Source organism: Lytechinus variegatus, chromosome 7 (assembly GCF_018143015.1).
Source record: "Lytechinus variegatus isolate NC3 chromosome 7, Lvar_3.0, whole genome shotgun sequence".
Taxonomy (NCBI): domain Eukaryota; kingdom Metazoa; phylum Echinodermata; class Echinoidea; order Temnopleuroida; family Toxopneustidae; genus Lytechinus; species Lytechinus variegatus.
The window spans coordinates 37,953,553-37,969,098 of NC_054746.1; the positions used below are offsets into that span (position 1 = coordinate 37,953,553).

The window sequence follows — 15,546 nt, forward strand, 5'->3', positions numbered from 1 at the left end:
TTTTAATAAACCAAAATAAATAATTCATACATGTTTTCTCACCCTCAACAATCAACGATTTTAAGGCCCAATACAGATTATTTTCTCTATTCATTGCAATATTCGTCGTCTAAAACTTATCCTGAATTGCACTTCTACATGACATAAAACTACTTTTGTGAACACATTGAATATTATTGTCTTTGTCATATCAATCACGTGATATCAATAAACAATGTGCAGTCTGATAGGGGGTCCATTATTGATTTACCTGCATGAGCACACTGAAAACCTGTCATATTTGCACCGTCATCTGCAATTTATTCTCTTTGCTCTATACTATTACAATATTTGCCAATGTCATATAGAAAATAGGACACAGTCAGTATTCGTGATTCTGTATTCGTGATGAGAGACGGAAACGAAACTTGCTTTCTCCTTTCATAAATCAGAGTGGGAAAAACGGGAAGGGTTGGGGGTTCGCACCCCCTTCCAATTTTTTAAAATAGAAAGATGTGATTATTCATGATTGTTTGGGGAGAAAATGGTAGAATAGTTCAATGGAATGATACGTTGCTTGACAGGGCATTATCATGATAACGATTATTATTAATTCGGGAGTCTTCCTTTGTGGCGGGGAATGCAACAAAATGAATGTTTTCACAGACACAAGAAATATTGTACGGACTTCTAAGTGTTAGATGCGGAGGCATATATGCAACACCAAATGTAAGTAGATTTAAGCCTATACTGTATACTTCAACACCATTAAATATATACAGAAAGGGACGGAGGGTTAAAGGGATGGTCCGGGCTGAAAATATGTATATCTTAATACATAAAATTCACTGAGCAAAATGCCGAAAATTTCATCAAAATTGGTTAACAAATAAAGTTATTGAAGTTTAAAGTTCAGCAATATTTTGTGAAAACAGTCATGAATATTCATTAGGAGGGCTGATGATGTCACATCTCCACTTTCCGTTTTCTTATGTTATTACGTAATTTTTTTTCATTATTTCATACTTGTGTGAATATGTCTCCCTTATAATGAAATACGTTGCAGCAATAAATATATAATGCACTTAATCAGTTGTCTATCAAATTTTTCTAGTTCTTGGAGGAAAAAATGAATAAACCGAATTTCATATAATAAAATACAAAAGAACAAGTGGGGATGTGACATCATCCGCCCACCTAATGAATATTCATGACGACTGTTTTCACAAAATATTGCTAAATTTAAAATTCAATAACTTTGTTATTTGTTTTCCGATTTGCTCAGTGAATTCTACTCTATTTATTAAGCTATAAATACTTTCAGCCAGGACCATCCCTTTAAATATAGAGAGAGACAGAGCCAGGGGATTGAATTTGAGCCTGGATCATGTATTGTAGGCCTACCTTAAAGAATAAATATCTCTTGAGGCCTATATACACTCTTCTATTTTGCTACCCCGGTCCAACGCCCCTTTATTTGACGCCCCATGTGACTTCGTTTATGGATGACCTAGATTTCAGTGTACCTTATCCAGGGTAGACCTCCCGGGGTAGACCTACTACGAGAGGCGACTGAAAGGCTTTGAGCCTAACATAATATGATTGAGACATGAGGACCAAATTTACTCCATAAAATCTCTCTGTTCTCAATCCTACTCACCAAATTTCTTGGTCATAGTAATTTCTAATCTGATTTGACAGGTCACCTGTATCATAGGGTCTGATGAAAAATTGACAAACTTGAGTTGGCCTTCTTTCGAGTTAATGACATGAGATGCTACCATTATTATCAGACTGCTACTTGATCTCAGACTGATAGTGAAGAACCCGATTGTCATCAATAAATTATAGTTGTGAATCGTTCCAAGAAATGGATGGGTTAAATACCAAGTCTCTGCTGGTTCCATGCCTTTCTCATGTATCGATATTCAGGTTTGTCAATTTTTTCATGAAACACCTGATACAGAGATTTGGGAGCCTGTAAAGTGACAGTAGATATTGCTGTGATCAAGTAATATGGTGAATAGGAATAAAAAAATTTGAAATATTTTATTTTCCAAATATGGTTTTCAAATCTTTCAGCAACCCGCGTATACAGGAAGGAGGAAATAGAAATTAGCTCGATGAAGAACAAACTTGTGTATGGTTGAACTTGAATGTTGGCCATTCTTCTGCATTGCAGTCCTTGGAACCGGTGAACTTTGATCTGCGCTGTGCGTTCCCTGGATGTGCATGCTTGCTATATATTGCCTCGTACTTGGCTGAAATATTTCCATCTTTGCCATCATGCGGGAACATCTCTCTATCTACTAAACTGTAAGTGTATAATGCTCTATTTTCATACAATTATTGTCTACCATTATTATATAGTAAATGTTAGTATATATTTCCCCTGCTTTTTACTTCGTTTTCTCGGGTCACCATACAAATCCTGTCCGGTGGAGGGTACAAGATCTTGCTTTTGGGTTCAAAGACTCCATTATATTTAGCAGTGCACGGCTTTGGTAGGAGGGGGCAGACCAAGACTGGGGGATACATCCCCCACTTTTCGGAGAGGGGGTCGGCATGTACAATCATCCCCCTCGCCACTTTTCAAGACAGCAACAACATATTTATCAAATAATTGATACTACTGTTAATGCGTTGATTAATAAATGCGATCAAGGTGCTTAATTGTCCAATTTTGCATTTTAAAAATGCAAAATCTTTCGCGCGGCCGCTACGGCGTTCCCGCGCTCATTCTAACCAAGGAGATATCCTTGTTCTAACCTTACAAGATTTTGCCAATGACAATTCCCTTCGTTTAGCATATTGCAAATGTTATATCACCTGCATCATGAGAGTATGGTTATAACACGTCCATTTATATATGATACTATTATATTTAAAAGCTGGTTATAAATTTGATCATAAACCAATCAAAGCATCTTTTTAATACACTTGTGAATGTGTGGGCGTGTGTGGAGGGGGGGGGGGCTCAAGCAGAGGATATTTGTACAAAACATAGAGGTATACTTTATATTTCAAGATACAATGACATAGACAAAATCATTGCGGCCGTTAATGGAACATAAAGGTAAGTTGGGACAGCATAATTCACAATTTCATCCCTTTATAGGAGACTTTAAATCACATTAATTCCATAATCTAATAAACATGATAAATATTTCAAATATTTCAAATATAAACTCATTCTGGAATCATAATATCTGTTTATTAAGGCCTAACTCATTTATAGTATAATAACTACACATTTTCTTTAGGAGAATAAAACTAAATTTCATTAATGTCTACGAGTTTCTGTTAGAAAGTGAGAATGGAGAAACTAAAATAATAACACTGATGAACACATTATGGAATAGTCTTTTACACTATAAATATACTGAATATAATAGAACTAAATTATTTGCATGGTTGTCACATCACTTCGAATAAAGAATGAAATAGACATAAGATAAGGGTTTTGTTTTATTTTACTATTTACCCCTTCGGCCCTTCCCTAACAAATTTCAAAACAACCTATGCGTTTTCGATGAATATACTTCGTTCAATCATTCAGTATGTCTGCAAAACATTCATACAGTCATAATTATGCAAAGGATACCACATACGCCCCCTCTCCTCCCTCTACGGCACACGGGAAGATAAGATAACCAAATATTTATTTTTTGATCTATCAGAGATCATTTTTTTGTTACATTTTATTGGATTCATCAATTATGTTTGTGAAAGAAAGCCAAGCTCAGACTAGTTTGCAGGTGTTCAGGTATTTTATTCTACGAAAAACAGCTTCGCTGCAGAGACAAAGAATAATAAAAATACAATGTAAATATATATTGATAAAATAACATCATATGGCCCATGTACAACATTTATTCCATGTGATAACTTACAATTATTTCAATAAATAGTTTACACAATATGATGACTATAAGTCTCAATATGACATTTCTTTATTCTTGCTTCACACATGAGGTTTGATAAAAATATACATTTATATCATCCATAACTAAACTGCAGTTTGGATAAAAATGCAAAAGAAACAATTCCTGAATATTACACAATAAAAGACAGGTTTTATTGCAATACGATCCAATTAGTTAAAATAACTCACCGCCCACTACTCAATATCTTTAGGTTACTCTACTCTGGTAAATAGAACAAACAATTGAACATCATGAAATGGATCTGATGGTAAGTGGGTTACATTATTTGTAAAAACATTTATAAAAATCTTAACTTCAGAGGCATAAAATATGTCAGTTTACATATAAAATCATCCAGTAGGCATCAATAATTATTTAGTAGGAGTAAAATACATGATTACACAAAGTTTACAAGTATACAGTAGTATAATAACAATAATAATTAACTCACTTGTACTTTGACTCAAACTGACACGGGGAAGACAACCTTCTTCTTCAAAAGCTCAATCTCTTCTGCCCTCTTCCCGCCAAATTTGTGCTCTAGCTGGCTTGAAAAGAAAGCCTCCTATACCTACTGGGGGTACATTATTGCTACCCCCAACTGACTCTTGATTGGTCAAGAGATCAACCCAGCCAAGTATATCCAAGGATGCTTCAATGAATACCTGAATACACTTTGAACAATACGGAACAATAGCCATTGTTCACCAAACTACAGCAAATTTAAATAGCCTGATACAACCCAATAGGGGTAGCCAATTTCACATTACAACATTTGCAATAATGTTTGTTTCATTGATCCAATAAATGTTGGCATGATTCTTTTTTTTCAGACAAACTTATTTTCAACTGTTCAAGATGGCGGCTGAGCTACCCGCTGGAATTGGTGTTAGTGTGTGCCTTGTAGCCCTCTCTGTATTCTTAGCTTCCTACATCGCAAAGTTCCTTCGTATTTACTTCCTCATCTCTAAATTTGAGGGCCCTCCTGCAGTGCCAATCTTCGGCAATCTACTATCATTTAAGAGCGATGCTAGAGGTATGTTTAACAGCTTTGATTTGTGTAAAATACGTATATCAGAGGAACCAAGGTATTTTGATATAGTGGGCCAAGATGACCTGAAAAAAGTTAGATAATTTTTTTAATCTAATGAAATGAAAAATAAAGGTGTATCAGAGGGTTTTTGTAACCTTTAACAACTCTTTCTTTACTTTCATACATTTCGGAGTATACATATTTTGGGGTAATCAAGTGAAAGAATTAGGAGCGATACGGGGCCAGAACAAATTCGATTACTAACATCTGCTTTCATTTCATATAAAAGAGCGTTAAATAGTTGGTCCATATACCACATTACCATTATCACCGTTACCCACATCGTAATACCGTTATTACGCAGTGCATGGGTCTCATAATGATTTTGTTTTTTACATTGCTTATTATTTTTGCAGAAAATTACTTGCTCGGGAGGAAAATACATGACCAATATCGCCAGAAATCTGGAGGCCTAATAAGGGTATGGTATGGACCATCACCTGCTGTTTTGATCATCAGTAGCAAGCACAGCGAGGTCGGTATTCTCTCTTGCATTTTTATTCCACGATACTTACACTCCCCCTATCATTATCGAGATGAAAGTGACAAATGGCCTGTATATTTTCTACATTTCTCCGAGTAACAAAAAGGGGGAATCACCTTCGTCCGCCATGCCCAGATGCCCGGTGTATCTACCTCCCATTGACCCCATGCAATGTCTCTCTTTTTGTTGGGTCCTTTGGCCTCAACTAAAGAGGAAAGAATTTAATATAATTGTTTAATCAATTGGATCCATCGCAGTTTTATTATTCAGGCCATGGAATACGAAAGGCGGGGGCTTGCTCATGGGCCGCGGAGGGGCTGGGTGGGTTTCAACCCCCCCCCCCCATACACACACTTTTACAAAACTGGGAACAAAAACGTAAAAATTGCCATCTGACCGTGATTTTTTGCATGGTCAAACCCCCTCCCCCATTTTCAAACCCCCTAATACCATGATTACTGTCATTTTACCCATGACGCCCCCGCGATCGATTCAATGGTATAATGAGATTGATAACTTTCTTTTTAATCATGTTAATTGCTCCGTTCATTTATATCCACATTGCAGATTTTAATGAATAGCAGTCACCACATGGGTAAAGGAGTCCAGTATAAATGCTTGGAACCATGGCTAGGACAGGGTCTTCTTACCAGGTAAGATTTAACTAAGGATCTAGGAATCACTATATAGAATAATATATCACTTGCATCGCTCAATACTAAATGTAAGTCGTGTGTATTGTATGCATGACTTTGTGGACGGCGTGAATCTTACAAGCAAGTGTGCTTCGAGATCATTTCTATATCTGTAAACAGCAAGTTAGCAATAACCAAATATATTGCTAAGACACATTTTCGTGTTAGATTCGTTATTTCTTACAAATATATCCACTTTAAAGCATATTTGTTGAAATTTTATGTGAGATTCTTGGACTTTATCTATAACGCTTTATCTCAAAATCTTGCGTATAAGTTTGAAACTATATCCCTTGCACTATGTTGTGTCGTAATAACTGGTCCTGTTTTTGATGCATTTTCCCGGTGCATTTTACTCCGGGCTTTTTTTATGATGAACATTTACGTCATTGTTCCTAAAATACTGGGGGGTGGGGGATTCATGAAGATATCGTCTCCGGATAATGTTGTGACCGATACAAGGGCCTAAGATCATCAGTTGCGATTTGCCTTGTGATTTTGAGGACCATTTTCCATGATTTTTTTTTGTTTTTTTTAACATACCCTATATCAACTTATAATCCAGATATTATAACCATGTATATCATATAGTTTATCTACAAATTTCTAACATGCAGCTCAGGGAAGAAGTGGGCATATCGACGAAAGTTACTCACTCCAACCTTTCATTTCTCCATCCTACAATCTTTCATAGAGGTGTTTAATGAGCAGAGCTTCATATTGGTCAATAAACTCGAAAAATTAGCAACGGAATCCCAGACAATCAACATCTTTCCTCTGGTCACGAATTGCGTGTTGGATATCATATGTGGTAATTCGACTGAGCTTCTTTCTTTCATTTGCAGCATAGTACCATTGTCATGAATGGTGATCAAAACAAGTTGATTCATGGCTTAAAAAAAGTCACACACACTTAACGATTACAATTTTCACAAAATCTGATGTGAAAAGGGAAAGTAATGACATTTTAGCGTTTCTCAGAAATTAAAGTCATATTTTACCGACATCCTGGAAGAATGGAGAAGCCAAACGATATTTGTTTAATCTATACTTTAACGATAGAGAAATGTTCAACTAAAATACAATATACATGATGAATGATAAGAGATGGTGATTTTATTTGTTCCTCGATGAATCAAGCTAAAATTTCCCCTTGATAATGGAGGTAAACTGTAAATATTTGATAAAAAATGTTAAATTATAAGATACAAGAAATGCAATGAGCGAGTGACATCATGGAAACCCTCATTTGCGTACCACCCATGAAGTACATAATTGTGAAAATAGGTGAAACGTTAAATTGCCGACGCATCGCCTTACACAGCTTGGTGATCCGATTTTTATGATATATATATTTTTTTTAATGTAATGGTTGTTTGCTTTTCTGCCTGTAAAATTATCGTTTTGTTTGCGTGATGGAATTGACCTTCCATAATCTTCATAAGGTTTGTGTGAATATCCTGATAAATTTTATGTATGATTATAAAGTTTCATCATCCATTATGTTATAAAACTCGCCTCGTGCAAGATCAAGACAAAGCGGGGATATGACCAGGATTTCTTAAATGAAGAGTCATGATAAGTAGGTCAATAATTTATTCAAATTTTCTTTGATAAGAAAAATATTGTTTAGCGGCACATGGAACCCACTCCATATATCATGGATAATAAAAGGGACGCGATTGCCCCCTAAATCTGGCAATTGAAAAGGGGATATCAATCTGAAATTGAGGGTGCCCTTGAAATTGGTAATGAATATTCCAATGGAGACTTCAAATTGGTCACATTATTGGTGATGTCATAATGATAAGTCACAAGTATTCTTTACACTCCAACACAAAATGGCTAAACCCCTAAACTAGTATTTTTATCAAAAGCCTTCAAATCACATTTTTGTTTTCACTAGGATATAAACAACATGATATCTGTGTTACTTTTGGGGAATAGGTAGGAGGAAATCTCAAATCCTTGATAACGAAGTCATGGCCAAATGCATGCGGAAAGTTGTCCCTATATATCAGTTGTTATAACTTATCCAGTCGCCAATTTGAAATTTATGATCTCAATTTTAAACAACTTTCGTATTGCTTGTCCGTTTTCTTTCAAACTTTCCCTATTCTGTTTAACTTATTTTTATCATCTCTCACTCAACATTTTATGACCAATGTTGGATTCCCTTCTTAATCTTCGTATGCTAAATTAACTTATCAAATGATTGATTAATCCGTTGGGTGATGAAGACAAGTATAATAAGATGTTCATTTTTTCCAACAATATACCACAAAGGTATAGTGGGTATAACGCTGCTATAACGCAGCAACTGCTGTGTGAAGTCTGCCTATTATAGGCAGACCACTAGCCGACTGCAGTGCCTTCAGCGAATTAATCATTCCTTTGATTTGATATAAATTTCAGTGTCAGCGTTTGACTTTGTATGTTCCTTTTCTATGTTATATTTTGTATGTTCAATGCCATTTAAAAATGCAAATTTCCATTTATATAATATACTCATTTCGACAACAAATAGTACCTTATGAACTTTATGATAGCTTGAATTCAGTTCACTATGGACACCCCGGTGATCTCGTGGTTATGACTCTGATTTAGTAAACCAGAGGTCGTGGCTTCGAATCCCGCCCGGATTCAATGCTGTGTTACCCTTGCGGTATTGTTGGAGAACAATTAATATCTTATTACTTGATTAAATTAATTTGCTGAAAGCCATTTTCAGACAGGAAATCAACGAAACAAATAATGACACCCAAAGTACTCGTTGCATAAAACATGAAATAATAATTCCTTTTTTATATCTTTTATATTTAGATACAGCCATGGGAAAGCGGACCAATGCACAAGAAAACAGTGAGAATGAATACGTTCGAGCCGTTGATAAGTACGTAACATGATTCAACACCATTACTAATACCATGATAACAGAAATTTTCCGACAATAAAAAACCAAGGGCTTCATAGACATGATAGAGTCAGTGGCTGTGAGATACATGAAAACCTTCATGAAATCATACTGAGGGTCCCATTCGAATAAAATTCCTAAACATACTGATCATAATGTTTTCATCAAGAAAAAGTTCAATAATACTAATTCCTGAACATTTATGACAGAAGATGCTACCATACTTCATTCACAATGCATATACTGTCCATTTATCATCAAGTAAAGACGCCATCGTCATCATTATCGCTATAATCATTATATTTGTATCATTTTGATGTTTACACCGAGTCCTCAAATGACCCTATGAAAACAATCTTTAAAGTAATGATTTAAAACTGCTCCCTGCATTTGAATGGGAAAATGACTATAACGCTAGCTTGTAATTAATATTTTAAAGGTCAAGTCCACCTCAGAAAAATGTTGATTTGAATCAATAGAGAAAAATCAGACAAGCACAATGCTGAAGATTTCATCAAAATCGGATGTAAAATAAGAAAGTTATGACATTTCAAAGTTTCGCTTATTTTTAACAAAATAGTTATATGAACGAGCCAGTTACATCCAAATGAGAGAGTTGATGATGTCACTCACTCACTATTTCTTTTGTTTTTTATTGTTTGAATTATACAATATTTCAATTTTTACGAATTTGACGATTGGGACCTCCTTGCCTGAAGCACAAAATGTAAAAATAATGGAATTCCACGTGTTCAGGGAGGAATGAAACTTCATTTCACATGACAATGACGAGAAAATCAAAATATTTCATATTTCAAACAATAAAAAACAAAAGAAATAGTGAGTGAATGACATCATCGACTCTCTCATTTGGATGTAGCTGGCTCGTTCATATAACTGTTTTTGTGAAATGAAGCGAAACTTTGAAATGTCACAACTTTCTTATTTTATATCCGATTTTGATGAAATTTTCAGTGTTATGCTTGTTGAATTTTTCTCTTTTTATTCAAATCAAGTTTTTGTTGGGATGGACTTGTCCTTTAATGCAACGTAGAACAATCAGACTGTTTTCATGATTTATTATTTTTCCCCTCTTGAGCAGTATGAGTCGTCTTGTTATTCGTCGAATGAGGAATCCATTGTGGTGGTCAGACTGGCTTTATAACAAACTAGGAGTAGGGAAGGAGCATGATAAATCATTAAAAGTCCTTCATAAAGTAACCAAAGAGGTAATAATATGCATATACTGACAAAAAGTTGTGATGTTAATGATATATCATTAGTTTTTCAAGGCACTTATATTTTGACTTGCGATTCCGCGTAACCTGTGTTTCACCAATATTGTGCATCAGCAAATTCAGAATGTTTCACAGAAAAATGTGTATCACGGTATATTAGCAAAACTTTTTTTTTAATTATGTGTTTTATTGGTATTCAAAATCACATATAATCACAATATTTACAGGTAACTGAAAATTATTTAAAACAGTTCAAAAGTAGTAAAATCACAAAACAGAGATAAAATAAAAAATAAATGAAAAGATAAAAAGGGTGACATAAATCAAAATAAAACATTTGACAATACAGGTTACTCTATAAGGAATACACATCGAGATGGATTTACATATATAATCATTTGTAGCATATTACTCTGTGCATTGTACAAGTCTCAATTTAAGATACAAAAACAAAGAGAATGGAAAAGGGGGAACTACCTGTATCTAAAATGAAAAATCATATATCAAATCGCCACTTCTTAAAGTGTACAGTGAGTTTGTTTCTTTTCTTGGCTAGGTGATGCTCAATTTCCTTTTGTTTCTTCACAAAACTTTTAAATAAATCCACATTTGGTAAGGTGTTCTTGAATTTACAAATTTAAATATAATATTTAGCCAATAATAAAAGGTAAGTAACAAATCTATCCGTTGATTCACCTAACAATATTATTTTTGAAAATATATTAGCAAAACTTGATATGCACTCATTTATTACCGTACCAGATTAGAATTCCATCCAACCGTTAGAATACAAATAGTTATTTCTGCCCCCCCCCCCACAAATAAATAAACATAATAAAATTGTTATTTCTGTTCATTCTTTTGCTTTTTGTTTATTTTTTGCATCTTTAGATGATTCAGGAGAGACTCCATCACGTTCCTTCAAATAAAAGTGAAACAGACCAAAGCGAGTCAATCACTGGAAAACGCAAAAGAATCGCATTCCTAGATCTTCTTCTTCAGATGCACCGTGAAGATCCCAGCTTTACTCTTGAAGACATCAGAGAGGAAGTAGATACATTCATGTTCGAGGTGAGGGATAATCATGATACATCATCGACATTAAATTTCTTTGCGATTCGATTTTTTTTATTATAAAGACGATTAGAATATCACTCACAAACATTTATTTCCTAATGAAGGCCTATATATAGTTGTTCTTTGCAGATCCTGGCCTTGGATAATACTAAAATAATAATAGAATCGGTTCTAAATACACTCGGCGGCAATGACATGAATGATATTGACCATTCGAAATTTGAATTGAAATAATAAAAAAAAAGATTCACACAAGACAGTCCTTGCGTCATAGTTAAAACGTACGAATACTGTTTCTGCGCTTCTCCCTTGCAGGGTCATGACACGACATCTGCAGCAGTTAGTTGGGCTATCTTACATATTGGACAGTATCCAGAGATTCAAGCTCGTCTGCATGACGAAATAGATGAAGTCTTTGGTACGTCACTCCAAAGAATATTGTAATTTCCATCCTATTTTTTTTCATTGTCTATTTTTGTACATAACCACGTGTATCTCTGTTTTTTAAGACGGAATTTTACTCTTAAAGAAGTTTCAGATAATTTTCCTGGAACACAATAAGCTATATAGCTAGTCCTTGAATTCCGGGACTATAGATATGACAATCTGCAGAAGTGAAAGTTAGGAATGCTTGCTATACACATTTCATTCTTTTTGGACTAAAATTTGGACTACAAAATAAACTGTTGGAACTAGATATGCATTACCACTTTGCCTCATTAATATATATATATATAGAGAGAGAGAGAGAGGAAAAAATGACTACGAAGTGGACCCTCACAACTATGAATGACCGCCAGTGTTACGAGGCTTTTGGAAAATTTCTTCCGCTATATATATAATATATATATATATATATATATATATATATATATATATATTGTAAAGAAATGGATGAAGAGAACAATGGTAGGCGTAGCTTAAATCAAGGTTCCCCAGAGCTATATATATATATATATTGATTTCATTTCTTTTTTTTCCTTTCATTTCTACTACTTTATCGAGTTCAGTGGTTTTTATGCCTATATATCACAGAATATACATGTACTGCGACCAAAATGATTTGCAAACGGTCACACGGTCAATTGCGAAAGAAGCTGGTTTAACATTCACTCTCGTTTTGATATCGATGAAATGAAATTTAAATTTCCACAACAAACGGGCCGTGTTTTAATAACTGTGATAACATGTAGGCCTACTTGTTTATTTAAAGGCGAATCTGATCGACCAGTCACTTCAGATGATCTATCTAAGCTACCATACTTGAGTCGTGTTGTTAAGGAGACACTCCGTATCACCCCACCTGTGCCTGGCATTGCAAGGAAACTTGACGAGGACATAGTCATAGGTAAGGGTTTATTCGTTTCAGTTAACAGATTGGGATCTACATTCGTATCAGATCGAATAAGTTTACTTTAGATGTAAAAAATAACATCTTACCTTCAAAATTCTAAAACTTTTGGCGGAGACATGTCCTTATTATATCGGGGTATCATTGATGATTCCACTATTGAGTTATTTAAAAAAAATTTATAATAGAGATTGTTTCCTGACCCATCATACGCTGCACCCTTATTCAACATGTTCAACTCTTCAAATTTTGAGAAAAACAATAAAAATAAGATTTAAATGATTATATTAAAGAGAAAAATAAAATAACTTGTCAAAATGAACAGTGTATTGATCTGGCATTTACCCCCCCCCCCCCTCTCTCTCTCTCTTCCTCAATAACAAATTAATCCGTTTTCAAGTCAATGAATTCATATTTCTCTAGATCATGTAGATACTTATATATTCGTCATTGCCCATTGATTTGATATAGATGGTAAAGTAATACCCAAAGAAGCGGCAATCCTTCTCATAATCAATGCCCTCCATCGTGACCCGGAACAGTTTCCTGACCCAGCTCGGTTTGACCCTGATCGATTCTTACCTGAGAATTCGGCTAAGCGACACCCTTTTGCCTTCATTCCGTTCTCTGCAGGACCAAGAAACTGCATTGGTATGAAAAATGAATAAAACATATAATTATATTAAAACAATGCCACATAATTTTCATACACTTCTTCCCTGATACATTAATTAAATATGCTAGAATGACTGTTAGACTATTGTAGTGTCTGAATGTTGGTATTTAAGAGACGGGACATTGGAAAGTTCAGGATGTAAAATATCGAAAATATCAAAATTCTAATTGGTGAAGCATGAAAATCTACAGGAAGTGAGATATAAGAAAATATAGAGAGATTGTTGGGGCTATTGATGTAATATTCAAAGAGGAAATGGTACACATGATATCGATATATGATTCGGATTTTACCTTCGGTTTCCCTATATCAACAGGTCAAAAGTTTGCAATGATGGAGGACAAAGTTATCCTGATCAACATCCTTCGAAAGTTCTCTATCAAATCACTTCAGACTCTGGAAGAGGCCAAACCCGCCGGAATGTTAATCTTGCGACCATCAGAGGGCAATATACTTGTTAATCTCAGTTTGAGAAAGTAGTTCAAGCGAAAACCAATTATGACAAAATATTTCTAAAAATCGAAAAAAGAAAAACTTTTTGTTACTTGCCGCGAGAAAATTTATTTCAAATTTAATTACCATAATATTAACTAAAATGAAGCGGTGTGATATACTCCACTGTATTCACGTAAATATTTCGAATAGCCAGGACATTTTACTTTGTCATCATTTAAGGCAATTATTTTTATACTTTAAATTGACTTTAACAAATTCATGCTTGCCCCCCCCCCCCTCCATGAATGGATCGAGTCTAACCAAGGCTGCACCTGGGTATAGTGATAGGAGGAAGGACGAACTAGTGGTGATGATTTATTTTTTGTCTCAGTTGGATAACAGAGGTAATCATAGAGATGTAAATACTTTTTTTCTTGGAATGTCATAGGGGTGGTCGCCTCCCCCCCCATCAGTATCACACCCTGGGTCAAGCAATCATACACTAGACCATGGATTCTCGATCCATGCCTATGTACAGACCTTTTCTATCATTGATGCATGTAGAAGATTTGATTTGTCTCTGAAAATTACAGGTATTGTGACAGTAATGAAACTAGCTAAGTTACATATATATTGAAGTTTGCTAAATTCCTCTACCAAATGTTGGTGAAGAAGGTAGAATTGAAATTTTCAGTGCTTTTGTTTACCCTCAGAAATGTTTCAAGTCTCTCACGTGAACACAAAAAAGTGATATGCAAACAGCACATCATTTGTAATAATTATATAAATAAGGGGACCAATAACGTTACCAATATTTCTTTCTATTTTTATAAATATGAAATATGTATTGTATTTCTGCAGTTTGATTCCCATATAACACAATATCATTTGTGTATGATTTCATTCACCATTATCATCAATTATTTTGATGGTAGAGTTCCTCTTCCATGTCTTCATGACCGAATTCTATAAAAAATAGAATTCTCTCTATATCGTGTTGGCCTAATAAAACAAAATTAGTGAGTGTGTTAAATCAGATTCCTCATATCGAACCTGATGTGCGCATAAATGAAACGATTTCCTTATCTATTATCCAATTTGTATCAAAAAACTTAGCGCCATGTGTATATTTGTCCAAATCAATGCATTGCTGGGGTAGACACGCTCTGTTTCGAACCCAATAATTGCTAGTCTGTATATACGCTTTAAATTTATGTAAGGGCTAATCTGACAAATTTGAGACAAACCAATAATTATGATTATGCTCAACTTTACGGCACTGATAATATCAATTAACATTATTTCTATAGCGCTTATCACAAAACATGTCTCTAAACGCCTCGAGGATGAATTAGAGAGAAGGAATTTCAGCAAAAATAATAATAAAGTCATTGTATAGTTCACAGTAGAATGTAGACAGTTGAGTGGCTTCATATGCGAAGGTAAATTTAAGGCTTTTAAGTCCCCCCCCCCAAATAAAATGAAAATAAAAAAATAATAATAAATAGATTGAATAGGTTTTTAACATGGATTTGAATCTGCTTGTTTTATACTTTGATATATATTCCTAACCCTTGTTATCATGTACTTCTATGTAGCTATATAACAGTTGCCTCAAACTGATCTAGCTTATTTAAAGAAAGTATGATAGCAGAACTACTTATTGATTCACAGCTCA

The 15,546-nt window shown here is 34.5% G+C and overlaps 1 protein-coding gene across 2 annotated transcripts; it reads left to right on the forward strand.

The window, feature by feature from the left end:
* The first annotated feature begins 2,134 nt into the window (after positions 1-2,134).
* Positions 2,135-15,236, forward strand: LOC121419205 (cytochrome P450 4V2-like). 2 transcript variants are annotated; one of them, XM_041613563.1, is made up of 13 exons: positions 2,135-2,295; positions 4,739-4,941; positions 5,355-5,473; positions 6,050-6,135; positions 6,795-6,988; positions 9,001-9,070; positions 10,194-10,320; positions 11,221-11,400; positions 11,722-11,824; positions 12,620-12,754; positions 13,229-13,408; positions 13,750-13,958; positions 14,024-15,236. In XM_041613563.1, the coding sequence occupies exons 2-12, from the start codon at positions 4,764-4,766 to the stop codon at positions 13,911-13,913; spliced, it is 1,536 nt and encodes a 511-aa protein (XP_041469497.1). In that variant the 5' UTR covers positions 2,135-2,295; positions 4,739-4,763; the 3' UTR covers positions 13,914-13,958; positions 14,024-15,236. The 2 variants fall into 2 exon arrangements, with proteins under 2 accessions (XP_041469497.1, XP_041469496.1); XM_041613562.1 differs by having other exon boundaries at positions 13,750-15,236.
* The last annotated feature ends 310 nt before the right edge of the window (positions 15,237-15,546 follow it).